The 27881-nt window shown below is 53.2% G+C and overlaps 6 protein-coding genes and 1 non-coding gene across 7 annotated transcripts; 2 read left to right on the forward strand and 5 right to left on the reverse strand.

The window, feature by feature from the left end:
- Nucleotides 1-1028: 1028 nt before the first annotated feature.
- BO97DRAFT_186418 (putative protein kinase) lies at nt 1029-4749 on the reverse strand. Its single transcript, XM_025690428.1, has 3 exons — nt 3363-4749; nt 1409-3304; nt 1029-1357 (listed from the first exon to the last, which is right to left on the reverse strand). Exons 1-3 carry the CDS (start codon nt 4550-4552, stop codon nt 1150-1152), a joined length of 3294 nt encoding a protein of 1097 aa, XP_025548340.1. The 5' UTR covers nt 4553-4749; the 3' UTR covers nt 1029-1149.
- A 2801-nt stretch (nt 4750-7550) lies between these two features.
- On the forward strand, nt 7551-9167 carry BO97DRAFT_396864 (tannase and feruloyl esterase; the record flags this gene model as incomplete). The annotated part of the gene is made up of 1 exon (XM_025694105.1): nt 7551-9167. One exon carries the CDS (start codon nt 7551-7553, stop codon nt 9165-9167), a length of 1617 nt encoding a protein of 538 aa, XP_025548341.1.
- A 468-nt stretch (nt 9168-9635) lies between these two features.
- Nucleotides 9636-12155, reverse strand: BO97DRAFT_459365 (uncharacterized protein; the record flags this gene model as incomplete). The annotated part of the gene is made up of 1 exon (XM_025699279.1): nt 9636-12155. One exon carries the CDS (start codon nt 12153-12155, stop codon nt 9660-9662), a length of 2496 nt encoding a protein of 831 aa, XP_025548342.1. The 3' UTR covers nt 9636-9659.
- Nucleotides 12156-13559: 1404 nt separating this feature from the next.
- On the reverse strand, nt 13560-14731 carry BO97DRAFT_437078 (GTP cyclohydrolase I; the record flags this gene model as incomplete). The annotated part of the gene is made up of 4 exons (XM_025697826.1): nt 13560-13862; nt 13923-14227; nt 14285-14418; nt 14472-14731. 4 exons carry the CDS (start codon nt 14729-14731, stop codon nt 13560-13562), a joined length of 1002 nt encoding a protein of 333 aa, XP_025548343.1.
- An 881-nt stretch (nt 14732-15612) lies between these two features.
- Nucleotides 15613-17582, reverse strand: BO97DRAFT_375288 (WD repeat RBAP46/RBAP48/MSI1 family protein). Its single transcript, XM_025692982.1, has 6 exons — nt 17403-17582; nt 17279-17341; nt 17109-17214; nt 16597-17058; nt 16053-16538; nt 15613-15985 (listed from the first exon to the last, which is right to left on the reverse strand). The coding sequence occupies exons 1-6, from the start codon at nt 17419-17421 to the stop codon at nt 15811-15813; spliced, it is 1311 nt and encodes a 436-aa protein (XP_025548344.1). The 5' UTR covers nt 17422-17582; the 3' UTR covers nt 15613-15810.
- Nucleotides 17583-24345: 6763 nt separating this feature from the next.
- BO97DRAFT_472613 (PLP-dependent transferase) lies at nt 24346-27852 on the forward strand (the record flags this gene model as incomplete). The annotated part of the gene is made up of 5 exons (XM_025700150.1): nt 24346-24561; nt 24650-25220; nt 25282-26307; nt 26684-26729; nt 26788-27852. The coding sequence occupies exons 1-5, from the start codon at nt 24420-24422 to the stop codon at nt 27850-27852; spliced, it is 2850 nt and encodes a 949-aa protein (XP_025548345.1). The 5' UTR covers nt 24346-24419.
- BO97DRAFT_t227 lies at nt 26541-26612 on the reverse strand. Its single transcript has one exon. It is a non-coding gene; the product is annotated as a tRNA-Arg (tRNA).
- Nucleotides 27853-27881: the final 29 nt, after the last annotated feature.

Raw genomic sequence — 27881 nt, forward strand, 5'->3', positions numbered from 1 at the left:
GTGCAGGACAGAACAGTTTCTGCCATCAAGCTCCTCCCTCCTCTACTAACCAATCAAAATCAGATCCCATCTCTTTTCCGCCTCCGTGGTTTTTCCATCTCCGCCCGTCATTTTTCGTGGAATATAAAACCTGCCTCTTCCTCCCGTTTTTCCCTTCCTTTTTTCTTTTCTCATATAAAACCCAAGACCACCAACTCAAATCATCGCTGGCTGCACACTGTTTCACCACTGCACTGGCGATTCCGATGAGTGTGTCGAGAACGAGCATCAAGACCCCGCTTCTAAAACCATCATCACGAGGGCTCTCTTTTTGGGCTCCATGATGCGTTGATGACCTGTATGACGGGACATTCCCCTACTTCACATCCGGACTGGAATTGTGGCTACTAGATTTTTGGTAGTACTCGTAGCCCTATCTGTACTTCAAAGTCTGTCCACCGTTCTTCTTGATCGGGACCCCCGGCCAAATGCCCTCAATGCAAGGGCATTCGTAGAGATTTAATTGAGCCGGTGCGTCACTTTTCACTGTTGCAGTGCCCTTAGTCAGACTGAACTGGTCTGGTCTGATCTCGTCCATGATGAAGCTCTTATTTCACATACTCTGGTAATCCGAGGTGCTCAACCGCGTGGATAATGCCCGCTTGGGCTATGCGCTGGTAGAGTGTGAGGTGAAAAGGCATTTCTGATTGACGTAATGCGATGTCCAGAGCAATCGTTGATGCTCGCGATAACTACCTATGCTACGGTCGCTGAGTTGTTGACAAGGCCTAACCATAGTGAACTGTATGGCTCTCGGGCTGAACATTGGTCTTCTACAACACCTGTCGCCTGTTTGATACATGCATATGTGGACAGGTCCTCGGTAACGAAGTTTGAATCATCTGTTGAAATAATGCTATACATGTAGCAATTCGCAAAGGGAATCAAGCAGCAACCAGAGATGAACGGCCGAATGCAATCCCATAACACCTTCTGCCGAGCCACTTAGACATGGACGTCAAATGCATGCAGTGCGTTCCAACCGCGTCGCACAAATATGATGGAAAAAAGGACATTCGTAAATATGGGAACATCAAGATCGTGTCTCCTGCACAGGGATAAAGCGCTATGTAGCTCCCCGAGCCAATCATTATGTGATGCAACAACCTTTTACTCGGCATGTTGCGCGGATTCCGCCTGGCGGTCGGCTGCATCTGCCTTGATGCGCTTAGTGTCCCGGTCGCTCTGAGGCGCCAGAGGAGCTACCTTGCGCTTTTCTTTGTCCCTCTGGTATTCCGCCGTACGGCGCTCTTTGTCCTTTTCTCTGCGAAGAGCCTTCGACTCGAATTCATGCCAATCACCTGCATTGTTCTCCAGCCTAGATTATATCAGCCATATTCGAAAGTCAAGACGTGACAAGAACACTTACTCGATAGCTTGCTGAGGCCTTGGCTCCTCCGAGGTAAAGTACGGATGTGCCAATATTTCCTCGGCGGTCGGTCGCTTCGCAGGGTCGTAACGGAAGACTTGAGATATAAGGTCGAGAGCCGCTGGCGAGAGGATTTCGCTGTAGACTTCCTCGAAAATTCTCTTCCTTCGCTCGGTGGGCCGCATGAGCTCGAACCAAGGCATCTCAACCAAGTCTGGCCATTCGGCACGATTTGGGGTGCCAAGGCAATTATATAGCTTGTCGAGTTGACTGATCTCTCCTCCTTCGCCCGGAAAAACAGCCTTCTTTGTGAACATCTCAACATAAACACAGGCCGCACTCCAGACATCGACCGCCGGGCCGTACCGGGTTTCGCCAAGTAGAAGCTCCGGCGGTCGATACCAGATGGTAATGACACGGTTGGTATAATCTAGTTGACGACTCTTGGAGAAGAACCGTGCTAAGCCAAAATCGGCATACTTCAACTGGCCCCGGTTGCTGATCAAGATGTTGGCCGCCTTGATATCACGGTGCATGACGCCCCGGTGGTGAAGATAGTTCAAGCCTTCAAACATCTGCTTGGCCAAGTCCTTCTTGTGGGCTTCAGTAAGTGCGAAGCTAGGGTGATTGATCAGACCCGTTAGGTCGTGCGAGAGGTATTCAAACACCATGAAACACTCGTTTTTCTCGACCATAACTTCCAACAAGCTGACGACGTTATGGTTGCGGAGATGTTGGAGCAACTTGATCTCCCGAACGGCAGTCACGGGGAAGCCGTCCTTCTCACCCTCCATCCTGATTTTCTTGAGGGCAACCTTCCGCTGTGTGTAGACATGAATCGCTTTGAAGACCTTACCGTAAGTTCCTGCACCAATGACGGACTCATTACCCGGCTTCCGATAGTATACGGAGTCCGAGTTGGCGAACTCCTCGGAAAGAACCGGGCGTGGCTTGATTCGGGTCATGATCTTGGTTTGCTTTCGCGGCTCCGGAGAACGTTCGGGACGACGGTCAGGACGGAAGTCTTGTCTCCTATCTCCTCGTGGTCTCTCATTACGAGGCGGATCGAAGCGACGGTCGTCCCGTCGGGCTTCGCGCATACTCCGGGGCTCTCGAGGTCCTCGAGGTTCTCGCGTGTCGCGATAGTTGCGCGAGTCTCGGAAGTCCCTTCTGTCGTTTCGCGCACGGTCTCGGTCGCGATCACGCCGGTCGCGGTCGCGGTCGCGCTCACGCTCGCGCTCACGCTCACGGCGATCAAAGCGAGATTCGGGTTTGAACTTTGGTGGTGGGCCGACAGGCATCCTGCTGCGTGGAGGCGGCTCGGCGGCACGCGGAGGTGGCTCTCGGGCCAACATCCTCTGAGCCAAATCGGGAACGGGCTTGGGAGCTGGAGCTGGCGCAGTTTTCGCTTTGAAAGCGAAGCTTATTTTGCCACCCTTGTTTGGGGTCGCCGAAGCAGCAGATGTTTGCATCCCCAGGGGCGGGTTTCTCTGAGAATCATCATTGTCAGAATCTCCTCTGGGCCTCTCTATATCTCCTCGTGGTTCATGTCTTGAACGTCCATATTGATCACCATCATCGTTGGCGCCGGACCTTGTCTGGCCATCTGCTGGCTTGGGTGGGGGACTCTGTGACGACCGTCCGTACGATTCATTAGGGTTTGACGGATCACCTTGGCCTCGAGAGGTCGGTGTATTCCAGTGAGATTTGCTGAAATTACTTCTTCCTCGGGGTGAAGACCCTTCTATGCTTCCTGGATGATCGCCTCGATACCCCGATTTCTCACCGCGATAGGTTGGGGCATCGGAGGGTGACGGGCCACGGCTATGTGAAGAATGGCGATACTGGTACTGCGAGTTTCCTGTGGGGAAGTCATCCTGTCGTTGAGGAGAGCGACTACTCGAACGCCATTGTTAGATTTTGAAAGGTATAGAAAGAACATCGATTGACTCACCCATGGGAATTTTGGTATGATGGCTGTTGCCCATTCCAACCACTGCGATCCTTCGAATATGGAGATGTAGAATCAGGATGGGAGTTAGAAGACACCGCATTGTGGGTTGATTGTGGATGATGAGGATCATCAGCAAATGGCCGAGAGGTTCTCTGCCGCTGGTGCTTGGGAGTATCAGACATTAGCATTGCCCGAGCCGAATCGCGTGTAGCTTCTCCTTCCGCAGACCCACGGGCAGCATTGACATCAGCAATTGGAATGTCTCGGCGAGGAGAAGGAGACCTTAGTGAATCACCCCGTGAGGCACGGCTTGGCCTCATCGAGTCCATCATGGGTTCGGCTATTGAATTCCGTCGGGAGGCTCCGGAGAATCTTGAGACGACAGACTGAGTCGAATGACGCGATACTGAGCGGTAGCGGCGTTCGTCCTCCTGCTCGTCTTCAAACGACGGGCTGTGCGGTCGTCGCCGAGGGTGTGAGTATGGCTTTCCTCCGCGTACAGGCGACCGGGAGCGTCTCGGTGGGGAAATCGGGCGGCCGCCCCCGGCCTTACGACGTTCCCTTCCTCGCCGTGGTGAAAGCCTCCGGCCAGCTCTACTGCCGCCGCGACCTGGGAAACGGCCTCGCCTGGTCGGAGGATACCCCCTGTCCAGCTCGTCGTTCGGATTGAACGAAGGACGGCGATGTCCTGGTCGGTTCGAAGGCGGGTGGAACCCGCCAGGCGAAGGACTCCGTGTCCTCTTGCGTTTTGAAGGGGGTGGTGCAGATGGAGAGTCGTTTCTTCGGTGGTCTTTACTGACAGGTCTCTCCGTTTCTACCGATCGATGTGATTGCGAATCAGGTCGATCCACAGGTTGGGGTGAACGGTGACGGTCTGACTGGTGGCCAGGGTAAGCGTCAGGGGGTGGAAAGCCAGATGAGCCACGGCGAGAGATAGGAGGTGAAAACTCGCGGTGCGGACGTGAATCGTGGTCGTAAGGAGGATGAGAACGCGGTGGCGGCGACCGTAGCGAATAATCCGGTCTGCCCTCCTTAGGCCGGCGACGAGGCTCCCGATCGCGAAATTTGTCCCTACCCCCACGATATGAACCACGAGGGCGGTGATTCCTCTCCCGATCTCTCTGATCTCTAGTGTCGCTGGTGGCCTTCCACTCGTCTCTCAACACCGGACTCCTGCGGGACCCAGCCATGTAAGCTGCTTCAGCTGCATCTAGTTCCAATCGAAAAGGAGAGAAAGGAAGCAGCAGGGATCAAGACGACCGGCCCGCTAGAGGAAGAGACGGTTCGCATGTAGATGTCAGCGCGAGAAAGTCCGGTGGAGCCTAGTGTATTGTATCTTGTCTAGGCGATTCGGGTTTGGGGGGCGGGCGTGTGTCGCCGCGTTTCTCAGAGGATCTCTTCAGGGTCGGGGATTGGGTGATGCGGAAGACTGGTTTTTCCGGGTATGATCGAAGGACTCGGTGGATGTTGAGGAGCACGAGAGAAGCAAACGCGGACTGTCAAGAAAAAGACAATGGTCAATAGCCGAGAGCTATTCTCAGTTGTGAGAAGGGCCAATAAGAAAGATGGACCTCGAGGATTAAGGAAAGGGAAGGGATAGACGTACCTTTCCGTTCCTGTTTAATATGCTATCCGCTTGAGTGAAGAGTGACTTCACAAGAAGAGGAGGGGGTGTGGAATTCTTCCCAGGGCGGACTACCAATACGAAGAACACCACCCGTCGAAAGAAAGTGTGGTGATGAATGGGGTTCTACTTATCGGCGGGAAGTGAACTGGGCATTCATTCTTCTTAAGAGTGAAGAGTGAATCCAAGTCAGAGTGGGTGACTTTTTCTGGGCGAGCCAAAGACCCATGTTCCGCCAGTCCCAGCATTGCTGTGTGGCTTTTACTACGAGAAGTGAGTCGCTCTCACGGGGGGCACTTCACCCACTCCACATGATGAACAGCAGGCAGGGTGTTGCTCTCAGCACTGTCGACACTTGATCTGCGGTCCCGGGACCGGACCGACTTGCGATGTCGAAATCCCCAAGTCGGATTGCCGCCGAATGAGAAGCGCTCTCAGCCAGCCTGGCAGAGCTCGAGCTTCTTTCATGACAGTTCTGCGGGGGTGCTGTGCTTGATGCGATTATGCATGCAAGACTTTCTCTTTTGCAAGGGTCGCGTCGCGATGCAAATGAAGCCGGCTTTGGGTCGCCTTTCTGGTCCTTCTCTTGTGATCTTTTCAAGTTGGGTTTCGGTTCATGATCGGTCGTCCTGCTGCCAACTCCTTTATGCCTTGCCCCGCTTCTTCACCAAAACTCCTTGCCTCTAGCTTGTCCGCGTGTCACTTGCTGTGCAAAGCACATTCCCTTGGTGTCAAGAACACAAGGGACCTATCTACGGGAACCATATATACCCAAATGGAAAACGATGTGGATCAACAATAAGCCATCCAACTGAGTTCGAGCCACAGTAGCACTGAACAAGGTCGAGATTCCGTAATGCTCAGTCGTTAGACAATCCAGTTCGACTTAGTAAACGTCGATAAATGTAAGGTAAGCAATCCGGAATCGCCATCAGCCTGGCGAAGATTGTCGACCGTATCAATCTTAAGCTGTTATACCTGCTCGCTGACCGGTTGAGTGACTTATGGAAGCCGCAGGCGGATACATTGGTCCAGCGGCGGATAGACATGAAGCGATCCAGCTTAGGCGACAAAATTTCGGGAAAAGGGGCCACGGCCATGGTTGATTAAAGGACAGGCTCCCTGACAATTACTCGAAACTTCCACCGGTGTGCCACACTGGAGACTGCAGCTTCGCGTGAAGCGAGCGCCAGCTCAAGATGGGAAAGAAGCAACTGTAGTCTACCGAAATCACACGCGAAGTCCAGGGATTCGGGCAATAAGATAGATAGATACTCAGCCATCTGAAGTCCGAGGCAGTACGTACCTAGACGCCCATAGTAGGATGAGGCGACATCAGGTGAGCCCGGTGTCCCGGCTTCGGGGTCCGCGCTTCCCGTTCAGTCAAAACCGCTTGGCCGCGGCGCACAGGAAGTCGAGAGCGCACACATTCTCGGAAATGCTGGTTGCTATACTAAGCCGATTGCGACTTGCCATCAAAGAGGATTGAGTTGAAAGGGGGTCGAGATGTGGTCGATCACGACGAGCAAGTGGGCGGTCGGGATGCGGAAGAACAATAAGCCCAGCTCAGGCAGGTCCGATGTCCAAGGAGGGAATGTACGTGGCAGGGGTTGAGTCGAGCATTCACAAATATCACTTCAAAAACCTCCCAAGATGATCATGACAATCAAAGACACTGTGTTGGCTCTTCCTTAGCTAGAGGGCTCACGAGGGACTGGTCTGGTAGGCACATTGTGTCTTGTTGACTTTGATGACAGGTCAAGGGTTGTCGTAAGCCGGAAACGACGGGGGGGTTTCTTCAGAAGTTCATCCCGCTTGGTCACGTGTATGATTCTCCGGGACCGGAATTAGTCGCCTCCGTGTTTGACGGGTTTGTCCAGTCATGTCCGAGACTCCACCATAGTCAGAGTGCCCGGAGAAACTATGAAATATAGATGACTACCTATCAGGACTCGAATCCAGCTGTTCTGGAATCGGCCAGTGACTGACTAGTTATGCTTCTCGAAGAGAGCCAATGTTTCAGGTTGAAGGAACCATAACGCCCGAAGATAAAAGTCGTCGTCATCCTACCCACTCCATCCGTTTCTAATTATACGGCAGCGGAGGTGGAGCTTCCTCAAAGACAAGCAAAATGGTTAATTAAGCTTACCATCGTCTTTACAACGGACCAATGATAATCTAGCATGGCAGATAAGATTGAATGGTTCCTGACTTCCGTTTCTGCTGCAGCGGAGACTTTCCTCTTCCCAGCCATTTTCTGCAGATCAGCTTCGAAACCACCGGCCGTGCCGTCGAGAATGTGTCAATATAGCACTTGCATAGGGCTGTTGATACGCCGTGATGGCCTACACAGGCCCTTTCAAGGTTATTGAAGATGAAGGCGTCATCTTTGTCTGGATGTCTTCCAGAAGCTCACCTGGTTTGGTCTACCCTTACTTGAGAGCCATGTAGCGTCATCAGAGGTATAAAGACTGCGATTCCTCCCGGCTCTTCCAGGACAAACAAGCACAATCCGCTCTTTCTTCTGAGAATCACTTTACATTTCACCCAATCCTATCGCAGCAATGAAGCCTGCAGCCGCTCCTCTTCTCACAGTGGCCACGCTGGCAGCGGCCAAGAGGAATTGCAGTGTTGAGAGCATCGCCCCGTTCTTCCCCAAGAATTCTACTGTTTTCTATGCCGATCATTATGTTAAGGGGGCCAATTTCACTCCTCCCATTGAGCTCAACTATGGGCTGACATTCCTCCCTACGGGCAATAACCCTTACGAGGTCTCTGTCGACAGCTGTGTTGCTCAGGCCAACATCACTTTGCCCAACAACACCCAGCACAGTGTGGGCATCGTGCTCCCTGACGACTGGAACGGTCGGTTCATGGCTGTTGGCAACGGCGAATTTTCTGGGTCGGTTGGCTGGTCCTCCATCATGAACACGGCATGGTATGGCTTCGCCAGTATCTCCACCGACACCGGCCACGAGGGCAATAACGGCAGTTTCGGGTACCATAACGAAGCTGCCCTCGCCAACTGGGGCTACCGTGCTCTCCACGACGCTGTGGTCAATGGAAAGAAAGTGACGGAGGGATACTACGGCCACAACATCACATACAGCTACTACCGTGGATGCTCCGCTGGTGGCAAGCAGGGCCTGAAGGAGGTTGAGATGTTTCCCGACGATTTTGACGGAGTCATCGCGGGAGCGCCAGCTTGGTGGACCACTCACCAACAGCTATGGAATGTACTTACAGCCATCTGGAATCTACCGGAGACCGCAGATCACCATGTTACGGATGCCCAGATGACAGCGGTGCAGGATGAGATCCTGAAGCAGTGTGACCCTCAGGACGGGCTGAAGGATAGCATCCTCCAGAACCCGTTCGGCTGTGTCTTCGATCCTGTCCCGGTGATGTGCAACGCCACCTCATCCAACGATACCTGCCTGACGCCTGCTCAACTCACGACTGTCAACAAGCTGTTCAACCCCTGGGTCGAAGCCAACGACACCTTCATTTTCCCCGGCTACACGCTCGGCACAGAGGTTGGCGCCCCAATCCTGGACGACGATTTCCTCACGTACATCCAGTACATGCTCCAGATCGGAGGAGACTGGACATGGGAGGACTGGAACCCGGACCTCGTGCCTTTGTCCGAGAAATTGAACCCGGGTAACGCGACCGCCGACGACTTCGACATCTCCCAGTTCTACAAGAAGGGTGGCAAGCTCCTGCATTACCACGGCTACTCCGATCCCTCGATCGCGTCCAAGTCCTCATTGTACTTCTACAACCATGTGCACGAGGCTCTCCGGCCGCAGGGCATTCCGATCGACGACTTCTACCGCTTCTTCTTTGTTCCGGGCATGGAGCACTGCACCAGCACTCCCAGCGACCAGAACGCCCCTTTCTACATGAACGGAGACAGCCAGGCCGGCTCGCTGTCCGGGACAGTCTACGGCGTGCCCGGCTTCAACGACAGCAAGCACGACCTGATCCTCGCCATGGTGGACTGGGTTGAGAACGACCGCGCTCCGGAGTACCTGATCCCGACCAAGTATAAAAACGATGATGTCGCCGATGGTGTGGATAAGCAGCGGCCGATCTGCCCTTGGCCCAGCCTGGCCAAGTACAAGGGCAAGGGCGATGTTGACCAGGCCGAGAGCTGGGAGTGCGGTACTTTGTACTGAGCTTTAGGACCATCCTGCTCACCATGTCTGACTACCACCCCCCTCTATCCACACCCTTCACAAGAATATCCAATACATGCGTTCCGGGGGAGAACCCCCGAACCCCCCTTTCTTTCAGCTTCCTGGCATACCTACATCCTTATACCTTAATATAAGCGTATCCGGGGGAGAACCCCCCATATACTTTAGTCCATACATAGCGCGTACTAGTGTTTCATAGACTTTAATCCACTGTCATCAGATCATCTCAATCACAAAGTGCGAGATACGCAAAGTACAAGACATCCCCAGTGCATCAATCCTTCTCTCTTCCTGTTCAACAAACCACAGCATCATAAAAACCAGATTAACCCCTCCCTCTCAGATTACTATTATCCCTCCGACTCAACAAACCCAGTATCCCATCGCCGCAAAACAACCACCCACCTATCCCATCCACCAGCTCACCACCTCCCCGAATCACAGCAAGCACACAAACTCGCCAGCGGGTAATCAAGAATCCAACCTCACAACCCGCAACCAATCAACCCGGGATCTAACAGTCGCCAACCTCATCTGCTCATCCCACGTAATCCTCTGCCCCCGGACCTCAGCAGTCTCAAACACCTCCGATTTCCCCTTCCCAAACACACCCTTATACATACCCTGCAAATCCAACCCCCTCCCCAGCGCCTCCCGCATAATCCTCTCATCAGGCCTAAGCAACTTAACCATATGACCAGACCCCGTCACCTTCCTCCCATAATACTCAAAGCCCAGGGGACCAACATCCTCCTCCTCGGGCAGCATCCCATCCCCATTGACACCGCCCTGCCCCATCCGCAAACCCATACCCCCCTCATCCCCAGACCCAACACCCCTCCCGACCAGCAAATCCGCTAGAACGACGAGCGAGCGCTGCGCAAAGCACACGCGCCGCACGAGGCCCCATCGATTCTTGAACCCGCGGACTTTCTCCAGGTAAGCGTCGAGCTGGACCACGAAGAAGATACCCAGGAATAAATCGAGATCTGACCAGAGGTTGCGGTTGCGGACTGTCCATTCGCGGCGGTGGTTGTCCGGGATGTCCATTAGGAACCATAGTTTGTGGAGGATGCGGTCTGTCTGCTGGGGTAGGAAGATGCGGGCGTGGAGGAGGGTGCTTGTGATGGTGGTTATGGTTGTGCTGCGGGTCAGGAGCATTTGGGCGTAGGTTAGTTTGGGGGTTATGTGGTTGGTTTGGGCTGGATGGGTGTAGTAATGGCGTGGGTAGCAGAGGAGGGGGAAGGAGTCGGAGATGGGGGGTTCGCGGTTGTGGTGCTGGGTGGTGGTGTTGATGTTGTCGACTTGGTGCGTGGTTATCATTGTGAGGTTTGTTTGGATGGTTTGATGCATGGGCTGGGAGATCGCCATTAGGGTTATGATGTCGCTTGGGAGGAGGTGGTCGCAGATCATGACTGTGAGGTAGGGCTGGGTTGAGAGGGCGTGTAGGAGGTCGAAGTTTTTGTGTGGGTGGGTGAGGTCGTGCTGCTGCTGCTGCTGCTGCTGCTGCCGCTGCTCGTTGGGCGTGGCTTTGGTGTGCTCTTCTTTGGGCACCGCGCGGAGGAAAGTGGTGTTGTTCTCCGAGGCTGATATGTCGGGTTGGAGGCGTGGTGGGCGCGCTACTGCTGGACTGGTCTTGGGTTCATGCTTGACCGCCGCTGGCTCTGCTGCATCTGCTGTGGCGTCGTTCTTGATAGGAGCGCCATTTGCAGAGGTTTGCCCGTTCTGGTCCCGGGTGCGTCTTGCAACGGAGCGTGTCAGGTAACGAGAGTTTGCTGGACGCTGCGGTGTCGATAATTTCTTGTCATCCTTGTTGGCAGCCGGAGTAGCAGATTTGTCGTCAGCTTCAATGTCCATCTTCACAGGATGGCTGTGCAGTGCAGTCTCCGCGGTTACCGGTCCGTCAGTGAGCGCAGGAGCAGGCCGCGGCATGATCACAAGAGGTTTAACCAGCCCGCTGAATTGCGCAGGGGGAATATCAGGCACAGTGACGTTGTCATTTTTGATCTGCAGCACCACAGGCGCAGAGGGTGGATTCACGATGCTCTGGGGACGGATAGGCGTGATCTGCTCTGCTTGAACGCCCGCGATGATCTGCTGCCGGATCAGATACTTCTGCAGCGATTGAGCAGGCACGACACGCGGTATGGTTTCTTCTAGTTTAACGGCTGCAGTCAAGTCGCTGGCATTGCCAGTTGAGTTCGGAGGCTGGTTCGATGGTTGGTGGCCGGTGGTGCCGTTTCTCCCATTCTGTGTATTGCGCGGAGGTGGCATATGGTTTGCAGGGCTCTGGTAACCGAAGGAGGTGTTGCGCAGACCACCAGCTCGATGAACGCCAAACGGACTCGCGGAGAGGCTCTTTGCGCGTTCTCGCTCGGCCCTCTCCACCTCCTGTTCGCGGCTCAGGCGGCTAGCATACCGTAGAACCCGAAGTCTAGAGACATGCCGCGCAGCCTCAGCATCTCCCGGCGATCTGCTCTTAACATGGTGTAGAATCATCATGCGTGCTAAGTGGCGCTGCTCGTCGCTTTGTGCATACTGTTGAGCGTCCTCGTCGTGAGAGGGAGGAACGCCTGGATGAAAACCATGAACGCTGCCTTCTGAGGATCCATAGGCAACGCTTCTCAACGACTGAAGACTCTGATGGATGGGAACAAGAGAGCGGGGGATATCGAGTGCTTGGTTGCTAGGGGTGATGCTCGGTTCATGCTGAGAAGCAGCGCACGACTGAGGGTGAGGTAGACTCTGATCAGGAGCGTCAGGCAGCAGTTCGTCCTCGTCGTCATGGCATGTTTTCATCGGAAGATCGTGATCCTCGTGTTCAATATCGTCAAGAGTCTCTAATCGATGATTGACATTTGTAGCTCCCTGGCCGTCACGCGAGGTGATTGTATGGGTTCCGCTCGCCCACAGAAGGAGCAGGCCCTCGGCGGCTTCGAGTTCAGCGTGAGTATACATCCTTACCATGGTAACAGCCACTATCAATCTGCAAGGGTTGTCACCAGGAAGGTGTAGAGGTGCTGAGTGTATGACTGTAATGTGAACGAAGTTAGTGCTCTGTCACTAACACGCTGTAGAGAGTGTGTAAACTTCACTCTATGAGACACTTACTTCGCTTCTGGTCAGGTCAGGACAGAGGATTCGTATTCAAGTCGACACAGGATAAAGGAAGAGGTTGTATCCAAGCTTCTGGACCTTGCCTGATAACTTTTCTGGATGATTGATTCAAGAAGGATGGAAGAGGAAAGCTTGTTATGTATTGATAGTGAGAGATGGAGAAGAGAAAAATACCATGGCAACCTATATACTCCACCAGACCGAGCGAATTTCTACTGGAATTATTCACTGCGTGACCTGGAGTTAGTCATGGCTATATTGAATAGTCTTGTTTATTCACAGTGTGAACTCAAAGAACACAGGCAACCTCCTGGTAGTTGTGATACCTTCCACAATCCTAGGCTTCACAGTTGATGTTTGGTCTATGTCACGGTATCATGAAGAAAGCTACCAGCATTTATTCATCGACATAGAATCTGCCAGTGCCATCGTGGGTGTTGTCTCTGCAGAATTGGGTTTGTAGATGATACATTTCAGCACACATTAACGGATCAAGCAAGAAGCTTAGACCTTATGATGAGCAGATAAGCTATCGTTATCGTCCCCCACGAAAGCAACAAGCATGTTTGTGATTTACATCCATGCACCTGTAATACTGTGAACGAGACATTAATGACCTGAGTCTACCAAGTATCTTTGTAGCAATTGATTGTCACCCAAAGGCTTGGGAAAGTTCATAATATGTTTCTGTCCATGAAATAACCAGAAAGGCAAAATCCAAGCATCATACATTCCAAGATAGATGCAAGGCTCAGATACATTCGGTCTCCACTGTACACGAAGATTTTCAATCATTCAGTCGCCATTATCCAAGCATAACCACCCCAGCCGTACCCGCAAGATCCTGATATCGAGTTGAAAAGATATTAATAAAATATGTTGAATCATCCAAATCACACCGCCACAATGTCCTCCGTGCTGCATATGTTGAGGGGCAGCCTGTATTCTTGTTGTTTATCGAGTGTTCCGCGCGAAAGCCTCAGAAGCAATGACAAGAGTGCTAGGGAAAGTATGTGGTTTCTTCCTGGTCAGTCTTTCGAGACAAGGCCAAGAATCTATGCAAACGGTGGAGAAAAACATGCGACTCTTCCGTGCCACATTTACAAAAAGAAAGACTGCCAACATGAATGCCCAATGAATGACCTGTTGAAAGGTAAGAACCGCCGTAACTCCTTGAATCATGAAACCGTCCAGTGTTAAAACGAGAGGGGTAACAAGTGCGTCGTAAAGCAAAGCTGAATGGGCATAAAGACATTATCTGCGATTCAAGAGGTTGAGGAACTCCTCGCGAGTCTTGGCGCTGGAGCGCATACAGCCCAGCATGCAGCTAGTTGTCGTGGTGCTGCTAGTCTTCTGCACGCCACGCATCACCATGCACAGATGGGCGGATTCCATGACGACTCCGACACCCCGGGGCTTGAGGACCTCAGAAATGGCCAAGGCAACTTGCTTTGTCAGACGTTCTTGCACCTGCAGACGGCGGGAGAACATCTCTGCCAGACGAGCTAGCTTCGAGAGCCCAAGCACGCGACGGTCGGGGATATAGCCGATGTGCATCTGTTCGTGATTCTGGTCAGCATTCCGAGGCTTGTAACTTGTTGGAGATAGTCATCTCACCTTTCCCATGAAAGGAACCATGTGGTGCTCGCACAGCGAAAACACCTCGATATCCTTGACGATAACCAGCTCATCATGATCCTCGTGGAAAACAGCACCGTTGACAAGATCCCGTACGTTCTCCTCGTATCCCTTGGTGAAGTAGAGCATAGCTTTGGCGTATCTCTCGGGAGTCTCCCGCAATCCTTCTCTCTCCGGGTCCTCTCCAACGCACTCCAAGATAGTTCTCACAGCACCTGCGAGCTTCTGGATGCGCTCTTCATTCTCTTCGGGGGTGGACTCAAGTCTCGCGCGGGTACCGGGGCCTAAGAAAGAAGCGAATTAGACACGGTCTGTCTCGTCGAGGATACATCGTCACTCACAGGGCCAGCTCAGTCCGTCGAAGTCAATGGGAGGGAAAAGGGTGTAAGGACTGGCGGGTCTGCTCTCGTTGGCGGGCGGGGTCAAGGCACCGGCTTCATCTCTGGCATCACGAGCAGGATCCCTCAATGTAGGTCTAGGTGGCGCATCAGTATGGGGACAATTGCAAGGAAGAGACAGGTGACCTACCTGGTCGTGAGAGAACCGGCAGGGGTATCATCTTGGTAGTTGCTGGATTCTCCGACAGGGCGGGTGTTCTCTTGCAGGTCGGCGAACTCCACGGGAACGCGGGGAACGAAAGACGAACGGATGGAGGAGTTAAGACTCTCTCGTTCGCGAGCATCCCGGGAGCCCGTGGACAGATGAAGAGGAGATCCGCCGTTCAGCATGTGGGAGGGAATAGCGGACCTGGGCTTGGGGCCATGGGGAGGGGAGGTTCCGGAGGCCATGACTCAAAGCAGAGGGAAGGAGGTGGGAGGTGGGAGGTGGGATGTGGGATGATGTATGGGTGTAAGTGTGTAGAGGAGATTGGTTAGGCAACACGTCCCTATCAAAGTTGATGGATATGGCAGAAAAGAGTTCACCTAATCCGACACATGACAAGGTAAACAATCAACAAGTTTGTTTCCCTTCGAGGAGCGATGAGAAAAGTAAAAAAATAAGGCTCGCGGCGCTTGAACGGCGTTACCTCTTCGGAGCGAAATAATGGCCCCCCTCCGATCTCAGGTGTCCGTTCTCACCGCCCGCACTATCATCCAATCAGCCAGCTGGATGAGCGGCTGACACGAGGGGCAATTGGGGCTAGTGCGGATTAGGACAATCTAGACTAATTTCACCATCCTTCGAGGCCCCGAAGTCCGGACTGCGAAAAGGCCGGAGGAGGAGAATAAATTGGAGGAATGGGAGCAATTATTTACAATTAACAAAAGGCTCGTTCGAAAACTCCAACATTTACCCTCTCTAGACGGACCTCCAAGTGTCAGAGGGTGGCCAAGACTCGAAAAAATTCGCTTGGCAGCTGCACGCCTTTACCCCGCATGATCTGCACCAGCATCTTCGGCCATAGCGCTCGCAACGTTGGACACCCACTGCGCATGCCAATGCCTAGCTTATCAGGGCCAACGGTCGGGGCACATGAAACATTGTGGAAGAGGAACTGATTCACTGATACACGTTATCGGGAGCTAGCCCTGATGCCGGTGTAGACCAGCTACTAGGTACCTAGTATGTTATTCCCGTGACTGAAAATGAGCCACTTCAGAGGTTTATCCTTAAACTGCCATTATTTCGATCCTTTCAGAACTCCCAGGGTGTTCTTTTTGCAATAATTGGTCATTGTTACATGAGGCATCAAAATAAGTATTTAGAGTGAACCAGGGACAAGGCCATCTACATAAGCGCTCTCCGGATTAAAACTTCCGGTTGACTGTATCAGTGAGACGCGTGTAGCAAGACAAGAAGCAAGTCAACCGCTCAAGATAGGTATCAATAATGTAGACTTCCGTTTTATGTTTCAGTCAACGCCAGCTCATGGCTCCAACTCTTCAGTCGGCACATCCTCCAAATCCTTACCCACAATCGCATCGGCCACCTTCCAGACTTGCAACAGGTTATCCTCCGCAGCAGAGCAGAGAACCCAAGGGTCGTTAAGGTTCCAGCTAAAGTCGGAGATGCGGTTGGTGTGACCGCCGTGCATGAAAAGACTGCAAAATTATGGTCAGCGCGTTCATTCACCCCGAGACATATGAAATGGGGTTGGGAAAAACCTACAGCTCTGGGGGTCCATCCTGTGCATCCTCAGGGGTCTGCTCCTCTCCAGCCCGGCTGAGGTCCCAGAACATGATCTTGCGATCATAGCTGGCACTGGCCAGAACAGCTTCTTCGAACGGGTGCCAAGACAGCGAGGTGACAGAATCGTTGTGGCATTCGAGGGCGTGCAGCTTGGTCTTCAGGTTACGAAGATCCCACAGACCAATGGACTTGTCAGCCGATCCGGTCGCCAGGACGGTCTCGGCAGCAGGGTTGAATGCGACAGCGTTGATGGCATCACGGTGCTGACCCTCCGCGGAAGCGGCTGCGCGGTTGGTCTCGGCTTCACGGATATCGATGATCTGGAGGGTGATATCGTCGGATACCGTTCCGATCAGAGAAGAGTGCAGAGGGTGGTATTGCACATCGTTGACGATAGATGAATGGTGTGTGTAGGTCCGAACCGGCTTCAGTGCCTTGTTGCCCTTGGTGTATGTCGTCAGATCCCTGCCATTGGCATTAGCAACCCCACCAGATCAACAGCCAGAAATCTTATCAATCTTACCAAAGACGAACAGTCTTGTCCTCGCTACCCGTGACGAGGTGGCCAGCGGTGTGAGGGCTCCAGCTAAGGCCGAATCCTTCTCGCGTATGGCCGAGCAGCTCCATTTGAGGGTTGACTGTTCCCGTCGGCGTACTGGGGTGCTTCGAGCGATCCCAAATCATGACTCGTCCATCTGTACACATCGTAGCAATGATGTTGGGATTCTGCGGTTGGTAGCGAGCTTTGTTGACCTCGCCCTTGTGGTCGATCTTCTGCACGATGTTGAATTTGATCTCCACTGGCGCCTTCTTGGAGCTGCCGCCGTAGCCGCCAATCTCGCCTCGTCCCTCATCGTAGTCATCTGGGTTAGGTGCAGTGGGATTCGGTAATTGTACTTGAGCGATCTGCAAGTAATTTTGCGCATCACTCGATGTGTGGGTGCCGATGAGTAGACGGTGAGTTGAATATGGCTTATCAGGAACCCTATGTTGTGTCAGGACGAATTGAAGCTTGACCCGGTTAGAGGCTCATACTCTTGCTTATCAGGAAGCCATTGCGTCGTGAGAGTAGGCCATTCGAGCGCCGTACTGAGTATCATGTCGTAGAGAAACGGGGCATTCTTCTTCCACGTTTTATATTCTGATGTAACACCCTTTAGTTTCCATTTGCTTGCCCGATCATCCAAAGCTAAGATGATTCATACCTTCATTAATAACCTTCTCCTCAGTGCGCTCCTCTTCTTGCTCCTCCTGTTCCTCAACAAAAGCTAAAGTGCATGAGGGTTAGAAATGACGTTCGCGCAACACATCTCATCGAGGGTTTCCTACTGTCGTCGTAAGGCTCCATGGTATCTGTTAACCGGAGATTATATGGCTGTATAGAGCGACCCTGTGGAGGTTATATTTGAGGTAGTATGCGTGAAGGACGATATTGACAGCCTGGTGGAAAGTTCAGACTTGAAAGTTTGCAGGGTGGTCAAGCAGCAGAGCAAAGAGTGAGCTTCTTTCTGTTCGCACTGAGCGAAACGCGACTTTGCCCGTTGGCGGCGCGTTAATGACCGCCCGAGAGACTAATCCCAAAACGGACAGGGAGGGGCTTGGCAGCTCACATGATGCCAAGGGGGGGTCTGCCTGAGGCGAAGCCCGCTGTAGAGTCATTCAATCATCGGACATGAGGTTGCCTTCACCCACCTTTCGACTCTTCACTACTACTACACACCTCATTCCTCCTCTCGTGCCGTTTGGCGCTTTCGCCGCCCTCCGTCTAGCTTACTTCTTCCTTTTCTCCTTTCTGTGTTGGAATTTATCTGTCAATATAGTTCTTTGAGGATACCCAGTCGTTTCCGTTTCTCTGCGACCGCCCCATTACGCCGTGCGCTGGATGATTCGCCTCCGAGCTTGGAGCTTCATTGAGAATTGACGACCACCACTACTTCGACGATCACGACTCAAACGGCAGCTTTTGTTCCCTTGACACTCCTTCGTCTCTAGAACCTACACTTTCTACGCTAGATTCTATTTACATAATTCACCATGGGTGTTCCCAAGTTCTTCCGTTGGCTGAGCGAGCGGTATCCCGCCATCTCGCTGCTGATCGCCGAGAACCGCATCCCCGAATTCGACAACCTGTACCTCGATATGAACGGCATTATTCATAACTGTACACACAAAGACAGTGATTCACCGACATTTCGCATGACTGAGGACAAGATGTTCATAGCTATTTTCAACTATATCGAACATTTGTATGGCAAGATCAAACCGAAGAAGCTATTTTTCATGGCTGTCGACGGTGTGGCTCCCCGGGCCAAGATGAATCAACAGCGTGCGCGGCGTTTCCGTACGGCTCTGGACGCTGAGGTGGCCAAGGACAAGGCGATCGCCCAGGGCATTGAGATGCCCAAGGAGGATCCCTTTGACAGCAACTGCATCACTCCGGGTACAGAGTTCATGGCCAAACTGACCGAGCAATTGAAATACTTCATCAACAAGAAGATCTCGGAGGATAAGGATTGGCAGGGAGTCGAAATTGTGCTTTCCGGTCATGAGACTCCCGGTGAGGGTGAGCATAAGATCATGGAGTATATCAGGCATGCGAAAGCACAGCCTGATTACGATCCCAATGTTCGCCACTGTCTCTACGGACTCGATGCCGATCTTATCATGTTGGGTCTGCTGAGCCACGACCCTCATTTCTGCCTCCTCCGTGAAGAGGTCACCTTCGGCCGCCAGGTTTCGAAGAAGCCCAAGGAACTTGAGCACCAGAACTTCTATCTCTTACATCTGTCTATGGTCAGAGAATATTTGGAATTGGAGTTCCAGGAATTAGAACAAGAAGGCGTTCTAGAATTTCCCTTCGACATGGAGAGGGTCATTGATGACTTCATCTTGATGGCGTTTTTCGTTGGAAACGACTTCTTGCCCAATCTGCCCAACTTGCACATCAATGAGGGTGCTTTGGCACTGATGTTCAAGACTTATAAGGAGATCTTACCCAAGATGGGTGGGTATATTAATGAACAAGGTGTCATCCACATGGAGCGGCTGGGCATGCTCTTGGACGCTCTGAGCAGCGTTGAGTATCGGTTCTTTGAAGCCGAATTCTCTGACGCACGATGGCTGCAAGCCAAGAGGACTGGCGCCACTGAGGCACATGAGAAGCCAAAGGGGCTCACACTCACCCCTGCTCAAAAGGAGCTTCTCAAGGAGGTGAAGAAATACGTGCTAAACCGACCTGGGAAAGCGTCGGAGACGAAGCCCCTTGACTTTCCTTCTACGCTGCCCGCCAGCGATCGCAAATTCGTCGAGCAGCTCGCAGGTGACCTTCGACTGCCTTGGTCTACCGTCGCCGATGAGCAGGGCGATCGCTTCATCCGAGTCCAGCTGCCTGCTACTGAAGACGATGACAGTGGGGATGACGACGAGGAGGCTACGTTGGCTGTACAAAGGATTATCCGGAAGTACGAAAACGCCAAGGTTCAGGAATTATCGACTGAAGAGGCCCAAGCAGCGGCGGAGAAGAAGTATGAGGAAAAATTCCAAGAATGGAAGGACCAGTATTATGTGGGTAAATTCGGTTGGGGACTGGATAGCCACGAGGAGATGAAACAGTTGACGGAGAACTACGTGCAAGGTCTTCAGTGGGTTCTGTACTACTACTACAGAGGCATTGCGTCCTGGCCATGGTTCTTCAAGTATCACTATGCCCCAATGATTTCAGGTAAGTTCCAGGTGTGCGAAATCGATGACCGATCACTAACTCGACACAGATGTGAAGAAAGGCCTGAAGGCCGACACGAATTTCCGGCTTGGAAAGCCATTCAGGCCCTATGAGCAGCTTATGGGAGTGTTACCTGACCGCAGCAAGAAAACTGTGCCTACTGCGTATCATGACTTGATGACCTCACCTGACTCGCCGATTATTGATTTTTACCCCCGCGATTTCGAATTGGACATGAATGGAAAGAAGATGGAGTGGGAGGCTGTTGTGAAGATCCCCTTCATCGATGAAGGCCGCTTGCTGGCTGCTTTGGCGACTAGAGAACATTTGTTGACGCCCGAAGAAAAGGCAAGAAACGGCTTTGGCGCCAGTCTAAAGTTCACCTATTCGCCAGATGTGCAGTTCACCTACCCGTCCTCTCTTCCTGGCGTCTTCCCGGATATCCCTAGCTGTCACTGTATTGAAAACGTCTTCGATCTGCCTACCATGGACGGTCTTGAGCCGTACATCGGGTTGGTAGACGGAGTACACCTCGGGGCGTCAGCTTTGGCTGGGTTCCCCAGTCTAAAGACCTTGCCCCATGTTGGCCAGCTGGGATTCCACGGAGTCTGTGTATTTCAGCAGGAAAGCCGCAACGAGAGCATGGTCATCACTGTGCTTGATCCTGGAAGCAGATCGAGCGCGGAGTTGGCCAAGCAGAAACTCGGCCAACGGGTTCATGTCGGCTATCCCTTTTTGCAAGAAGCGCTTGTCATCCGTGTGTCGGATGAGCTTTTCGATTATCTTCTGCCAGAGGGTGAGCAACACGTGGTTGCTATCCCTCACACCGCAGCCCAGATTGACCAATGGAAGAAGAAAGCCGATAAGATTGAAGGAACGTATAGCAAGAGACTCGGTACCATCATCGGTCCAGTTGAGTCCATGGTACACGTACAGTTGCTCAAGGGCTTGATCAAGACTGATGAGGGTGCTACGATCAAAGAATTTGGCGATATTTCTGGGCAGGAAACTGACTACGCCCTGCAGTTGGTTGTAGATGATGTGATTAACCCCGATGAACGCTTCATTGAGAGAGGCGCTCTGCCTATTGAGGAGGAATTTCCCGAGGGTTCTCGGGCATTCTTCCTAGGAGATTACAACTATGGACGTCCGGTGCATGTCACTGGGCACGACGATGGCAAGGTCAATGGTATGATAGCGGCAGTGAAAGGCCGGGAGCCCGAGTTTGGACGAGAACGTGCCAAGAACGCCGAGCGACTCTGCCCCTATATGCCTTCCTTCGCCATCGCCCGGAGCCTGCGCTTGAACCCCCTCGTCTTGGCCAAGATTACATCCTCGTTCTCGGTCGATATCGAGGGTCAGCGGGTCAACTTGGGTCTGAATCTCAAATTCGAAGCCCGCAAGCAGAAGGTTCTTGGCTATTCGCGCCGTGGCGACTCCGGGTGGGAGTTCAGTCAAAAGGCTGTCGACTTGTTGCAGCAGTATATGATCAAATTCCCCGAGTTTATTGCAGGAATCCAGCGCAATCCTCAGAATGATCGGTACACGCCCACTGATTTTTATCCGGAAGAGGTCGCTCTGCTGAAGATGCAGGAGATCCGCGACTGGCTTAAATCAATTGAGGCCAAGAACTTTGAGCGCGTTCCCCTGGAGGCGGAACAGCTGGACTCGGACGTTGTGAAGATGATCGAGCAGGATGCCGATGAGCTTGTCCGGAGCCAACCGCAGATGCAACCCAAGAAGATCCGCGGTGTTCCACGAAGCGCCCTTCTGCGGCCTTCCGACGTTGAGCAGCGACTTCAAAATCAGACGTTTAAGCTTGGCGATCGTGTGGTCTACGCGCAAGACTCGGGTAAAGTACCTATCGCTACTCGAGGAACGGTCGTCGGACTCACCCGAACCTCACGAGCCGTCCTACTAGATGTCGTTTTCGACGTCTCTTTCATGAGCGGCACGACACTCGGAGACCGCTGCTCGCCTTTCCGCGGACAGACCGTGCTCGCATCGTCTGTGTTGAACGTCTCTTACCGCCAGCTCATTGCTAGCACTCGTGCAGCGGATGCACAGCAACAAACCCAGCCTACCCCTCTCACCGTCGCCGGTTACGGCGCCCCTACCGGACCCGCCGGACAGGGCCAGCTGAGAGAAGCTACCGCCCCTGCGCCGCTGGGCAACTCGTACCGCGGCGCACTCACCGGCATGAGCGGTCGTGGCCGTGGCGGCCGAGGCGCATCGAACGGCGTCGGCGCTCAAACGACCCTGCCCTTCCGCCCTCAGCCCAACGGCAACCAGACCGTTGATGGCGCATTCCGTGGTGGTCGGGGACGAGGCGGGAGCCGCGGCGGTGCCGGTCGTGGAGGCATGGGTCGCACTCGCGGCGGATACCACTCGGTCGAGAGCACCGATCCAGACGCCGGAGTGATGAAGACCAACCCGAACTTCCGGCCCAAGAACTATTCCCAGGTCCCGCCTCCGCAAACGCTAAACCAGCGCGGCCGTGGCCGTGGTGGTGGTCGTGGAGGTAATGGATTCCGGGGTCGTGGCCGTGGGCGCGGAGCAGCGGCTGCTGTTGAAGGTAATTAGGCGTTGATGCAAATATCTTTACGGGGAGACGGGATTTGTGAGTTAAAGTAGGGATACCCTTGTTTTCTTTTGGGGACCAATGTACTCTTATTTTTAGATACTGTGTTTCGGCTAGAGAAGTTGGGTTGTCTCGAATATACATACAGTCATATCTCCCAATGGTTGTTCTTCATGATGTGGTGGATTCTTAGTCCTGCGCTTCCTCCAGCATTTCGGCACCTGTAAACCCCGGCTAAACATCATCCAGCACTTGAGTTAATTTCAGCCTATACAAATATAGTACTAAAACTGCAAGACCAGGAGCCACACCCCTGTCTATCTATGTCCCATATCAACCCAGTCAATAAACACCACCCCCCAAGGATACAGAAGTTTCTACGGTCCTCTCTCAGCTCCCTCCACTTTATCTTCATTTCATTCCAGTGGTTGCTTCTTCACCTTATCTTCATTCAGTAGTATAACTGAATACCTACCTACCCAGCACCCACCCAGCAATCACCCAACCCAACACGCAGTAAAGAAGAATAATCATGCACGAACATCCCATCCCCACGGCCCACCGAGCCTCAACAACAACGACCCCCATCGAGTCCAACCAACATCTCCAGACTACCCACAGATACGCACAAGCATCCTGCACTAGCACTAAAACTCCCACCCTCCCCCTTCACATCTTCCCTCACGCTCAACCTCAACCACCCAACCCTAACTCCCGAAATTCTGGAAGACACAAACAAGAACCAAACGCAAGGCCTTGCAGCATCGCTCCTACAGTGCTCCCTCCAAGGGCACCGCTCAGGTCGTCTCGTTCGAGAGTATTTCCAGGCCGGCCGGTTACCGGAATTGGGGAGTGTTTGCGAGGTGGATGAGCGGCCTTTTGGGCTTTCCGGAGGAAGAATAGGTCATCGCCTGTGAGGTAGTGGGTTAAACCGTGTGGATGGCTTCTGCGAGTGAGTGGGGTGGATTGCGTGGAGGAGGTATACCCAGTGGGTTTGTTAGACTACTGAATATAATTACAGTTCTTGCCAGAAGAGAGGTGGTTAAATGACTTCTTGAATGATCGAAATTGTTATTTTCACCAAGAATATGTCAGGTGTATCATTTATTGCTAAGTGGCTGACGGTGCCAACTATATACACAAAAAAGGGTGACGATGGATCATGATGATGTATGTTTTGGCAGGTTGCTAGTAGTAGTCAGCTAGAATATTTAACCGTCAACACCCATCATCCCCTCCATATATATCCTACGATCGCCCCTCTTGGGCAATTGTATACACCAAGGATCATAGTTTCTATGTATGTCGCAGTACAATGCTCTCCAAGTTAACTACTCAAAGACCTGCTTACAGCACTAGAACACACTAAAAGAGCCCATACTCCGATAACCCCAGTAATCAAACACCAGCCCGAAATCAACTCCCGGGCGAAAAGAAACAAGAACATCCACCCCCAGACTTCGTTCCCACTCGGTTCAATAATAATGACCCACAAGTTAAATCTGCGGGGAATGGACTTGATAGCACACAGTCACAGACAGAGGAAAGCAAGGTACTGTACACTTCGAAGTCTGGTCTAGCCTGTCAGACAGCCACTGGCCGCGGGATTCGTCGGATAAGAAATCAGGATTTGAATCCCAACCCTATCTATCGCAATCTCCATTCTCCACGAGCCAACGCCCTCCAGCAAAAAAGAGCCAAAACCACAGCACGAGCCCTCTTTGGCTACGGAGACTAAGTCAGCAACTTATCTCATCCAATCCATTCAAACGGGTCCGTTCCGTCATGGGGGAAGAGGGAGTTCTGTCTGGACTCTGGATCCTCCGAGTGGATCTCCAACCGCTGTTCTTGGTTTGCTTATCAAGCACTGCGATAACGTCCGGTTTTATATACCCTTGCCTCTCCACTCCACTCGAACGCTGAGCGACCAGTGGGTTGATTACTTTGCTTCCGGTCTGTTAATGCTTACGGTTATCTTCTCCCTGCTGAAAATAAGTCGATATATGAGTAATTGTGAAGATATTCGCCGGTGATTCCCGCCATCATGGTTTACTCCACTCTCCAGAAGTCGCCTCCGCTCGACTTGTCGCATCATCTCTCTCTCGTGACCAAGCGACGAGAACCTAGTCTCGTGAAGAGCCTATATAAGTATATGCTTCGGCCCGACATTGAGAATTTGGCGGGTGGTGAGTTTCGCTCTGTTCTTTGATTACTTCATTCTGCTCTGTTGCGTTTGATTCTTCCTTCCCCCTCACTTACCGCGCACGACATCAGGCTTGCCAAATGCGTCATACTTCCCCTACGACACCCTCGAGGCCACAGTGGTCCACCCGCAGCGGTTTCCGGTAAGTCCTAGCACGACCGGAGATGACGTGCGTTCGACGGAGCGCATGGTCGTGCCGCGAGAAACCCCGAATACCAGTCTAGCCCGGAAGATCGATGTCGCCACGGCCTTGCAGTATGGCACCGCGGAGGGCCTGCCGGCCCTGGCCACGTTTGTGCGCGAATTCGCCCGGGAGCATCTCCATCCTAACGTCCCCTACGCGGGCGGGCCGGCGACCCTGCTCACGACGGGGGCGACCGATGGCCTGTCCAAGGCCGTCGAAGCCTTCACCACCGCCTGGGACCCCCGGCGGGACTATATCAACCAGCGCGAGGGCGTGCTCTGCGAGGAGTTCGTCTTCATGAACGCCATTCAGACCTTCCAGCCCCGGGGCGTCAACGTCGCCACCGTTGCCGTCGACACGCAGGGCATGCTCGCCCATGGCAAAGGCGGGTTGGCGGATGTTCTGGAGAACTGGGATTTCAAGAAAGGACGTCGCCCGCACTTGATGTATACCATCACGTAAGTTCAACCAACTTTGTCTTCCACCCACACATGGAGCTAAATCTGTGCTCTGCTGCAGAATCGGCCAAAACCCAACAGGTGGGACTCTGTCCGTTGAGCGACGAAAGGAGATCTATTCGTTGTGTCAGCAGTATGACATCCTCATCATCGAGGATGACCCATACTGGAACCTCCAGTACCCGTCTGCAGCAGCCACGGAGGCCCAATATCGCGGCTCGCCGCTGGCGGTCCATCCAAAGCCGCGCAACTACAACGCGCACGGCCGGTCATCGGGGTACGCGTTTCTGGACTCGCTGATCCCCTCGTATCTTTCGCTAGACACGGACGGACGCGTCGTGCGGTTAGACACGTTCTCCAAGACGATTGCGCCGGGGTGTCGGTTGGGGTGGATCACCGCTCCGCCGGCGTTCATCGAGCGGTTGACGCGTATCACGGAGACGAGCACCCAGCAACCGTCTGGGTTCGTGCAGGCCATGGTGGCCGAGTTAATTCTGGGGCAGCAGGTTGACTCCCCCGACGGCGTGGCGGCCGGCAGTAATAGTAAAAATAGCAAGGGCGAGCAGCGCGCCTGGCAGATGGATGGCTGGGTGCGGTGGCTGGAGGGGCTGCGCGCGAGCTACGAGCAGCGCATGCGCGACATGTGCACCGTCCTGGAAGAAGGGAAGTATCTGGTCGATACGAGTTCCGGTTGTGCTCACTCGGAGGATGAAGAGGCCACTTGGGAGGTGTTGGATAAGGTGCAGATGTTTGACTTCGCTTGGCCCACTGGGGGCATGTTCGTTTGGCTTAAGGTCAGCATCGAGACACATCCCTTGCTGCAGACCTATGGAGCCGAGAGGCTGATCAAGGCGCTCTGGTTGCATTTGATGGAAGAGCCATTCTTGTGTCTGGTGGGTCCCGGGTCATTGTTCGCTCCCACCCCTGCGGCGGTCATTCGGTCGCAGCAGTACTTCCGACTTTGCTTCGCAGCGATGCCAGCAGACGAGATCTCCGACATTACTCGGAGGTTAGTAGAGGGGTTCCGGACTTTCTGGAAAAGGAAGAACTTGGATGGAATAAAGGATGAAGAGACGATGCTGCAGGGGTTGCAGTTGGAGAGGGCGGTAAATATGATGGGCTTGGGTTGTTGAGTTTCATTTTGTCGATACTGTCCAATGGAGAACACAGAACAAGGAACTCCGTATAGTCCGCAAGAATACGGAGTAGACCCTCCACAAAGGCGTGTGCGCCCTTTGGGCCTTTACCCCAGTTCTACAACTCAAACACTGCTAGACGCAAGATCGACAGCTAACAAAGAAAACAAAAGCAAAAAAGAAGCGACCCCACTGGGACTCGAACCCAGAACCTTCAGTACCGAAAACTGACGCCCTACCATTGAGCTATAAGGCCTGATTGGGAAAGAATAGCAGATTCAACAATTATCACCTCCACATAGCTTGATGCTCTTAAATCCCCCTCAGCCATAGATCAGATCTCCCCTCACCAACCGTTGCAATCAAAGCCGCAGTCGCACATCCACCAGGCTATCCTCCACAATCCCCTGCACAACCCTCACGCAACCAAGATGTCAATTTCCAACCCAGATCTGGCCGACGAACTCGAAGCCATAAACGCAATCTACGACCCCGACACCATCACAATCTCCAGCACAGGAACCAGCACCAGCAGCACTACCACAACCCTCGACCTGGGCAACACCACCACTCCCGAAGAAGCAACAACAACAACAAGCACAACAACCCTCAAACTCCAAATCCCAAACCACCCGCACCTCTCCTTCCTCCTCAGCTTCCCAGCAACCTACCCGGACACCCCGCCGCGCATCCTAGGCACAGCCTCAACCGCCGCCCGTGGCGAAGGCAAGCTAGCCGTCGACGTGCTCGCCGACATCCTCTCTCGGAGCTACACGCCAGGCTCCGTCTGCCTCTTCGACCTGATCTCCGAAGCGGAGACGACCTTCACGGAACTAGGGGTGGGCGGGGATACCGTCCACAACAATCCCAACTCCAACTCCAACCCCAATCCCAATCCATCTACAAACAGCAACAATGGCACAGGCCCCACAGAAATCGCACCAAACACCGCAGATACGAGCGCCCTCCACCTCCACGAAACCTTCGGGCTAACCGCTCCACCGGAATGGGTTCTCTCGGATGTGATCACGGAGAAGAAGTCCGTGTTCGTGGGGCGGGCGGCGCGGGTGACGAGCCTGGAGCAGGCGAAGGGGTTTCTGGATTATTTGTTGGCGGTGGAGAAGAAGGTCGCGGGCGCGACGCATAATATTAGTGCGTGGAGGATCAGGGAGAGGAAGGTTGCGCTGACGGGGAATAAGGCGGCTACTGCTCTTGGTGCTGGTGCTGATGCTGCGGGCGATGTGTCGATTGTGCAGGATTGTGATGATGATGGGGAGACGGCGGCTGGTGGGCGACTGTTGCATCTGATGCAGTTGATGGATGTGTGGGATGTCGTCGTGGTCGTGACTAGGTGGTATGGTGGGGTTTTGCTGGGCCCGGATCGGTTTAGGATCATTAATGCTGCGGGGAGGGATGCGTTGGTTAAGGGGGGATTTGTGAGGGAGTCTGGAGGCAGTGGGGATGGGAAGGGGGGTAAGAAGAAGGGGAAGAAATGATCTGTGATTTGATACAGTGATGAGTGAAT

The sequence above is a fragment of the Aspergillus homomorphus genome (genome assembly GCF_003184865.1).
Source record: "Aspergillus homomorphus CBS 101889 unplaced genomic scaffold BO97scaffold_40, whole genome shotgun sequence".
NCBI lineage: Eukaryota > Fungi > Ascomycota > Eurotiomycetes > Eurotiales > Aspergillaceae > Aspergillus > Aspergillus homomorphus.

Bases quoted from the DNA above. Each gene is read 5' to 3' on its own strand.
- BO97DRAFT_186418 (XM_025690428.1), bottom strand. From the start codon at position 4,552: ATGGCTGGGTCCCGCAGGAGTCCGGTGTTGAGAGACGAGTGGAAGGCC. The intron at 3,305-3,362 runs GTGAGTCAATCG...GCGTTCGAGTAG, and splicing joins TCATACCAAAATTCCCATGG to TCGCTCTCCTCAACGACAGG. The intron at 1,358-1,408 runs GTAAGTGTTCTT...GATATAATCTAG, and splicing joins AGGCCTCAGCAAGCTATCGA to GCTGGAGAACAATGCAGGTG.
- BO97DRAFT_375288 (XM_025692982.1), bottom strand. The intron at 17,059-17,108 runs GTATGAGCCTCT...GACACAACATAG, and splicing joins TGGCTTCCTGATAAGCAAGA to GGTTCCTGATAAGCCATATT. The intron at 15,986-16,052 runs GTAGGTTTTTCC...ATAATTTTGCAG, and splicing joins CAGGATGGACCCCCAGAGCT to TCTTTTCATGCACGGCGGTC.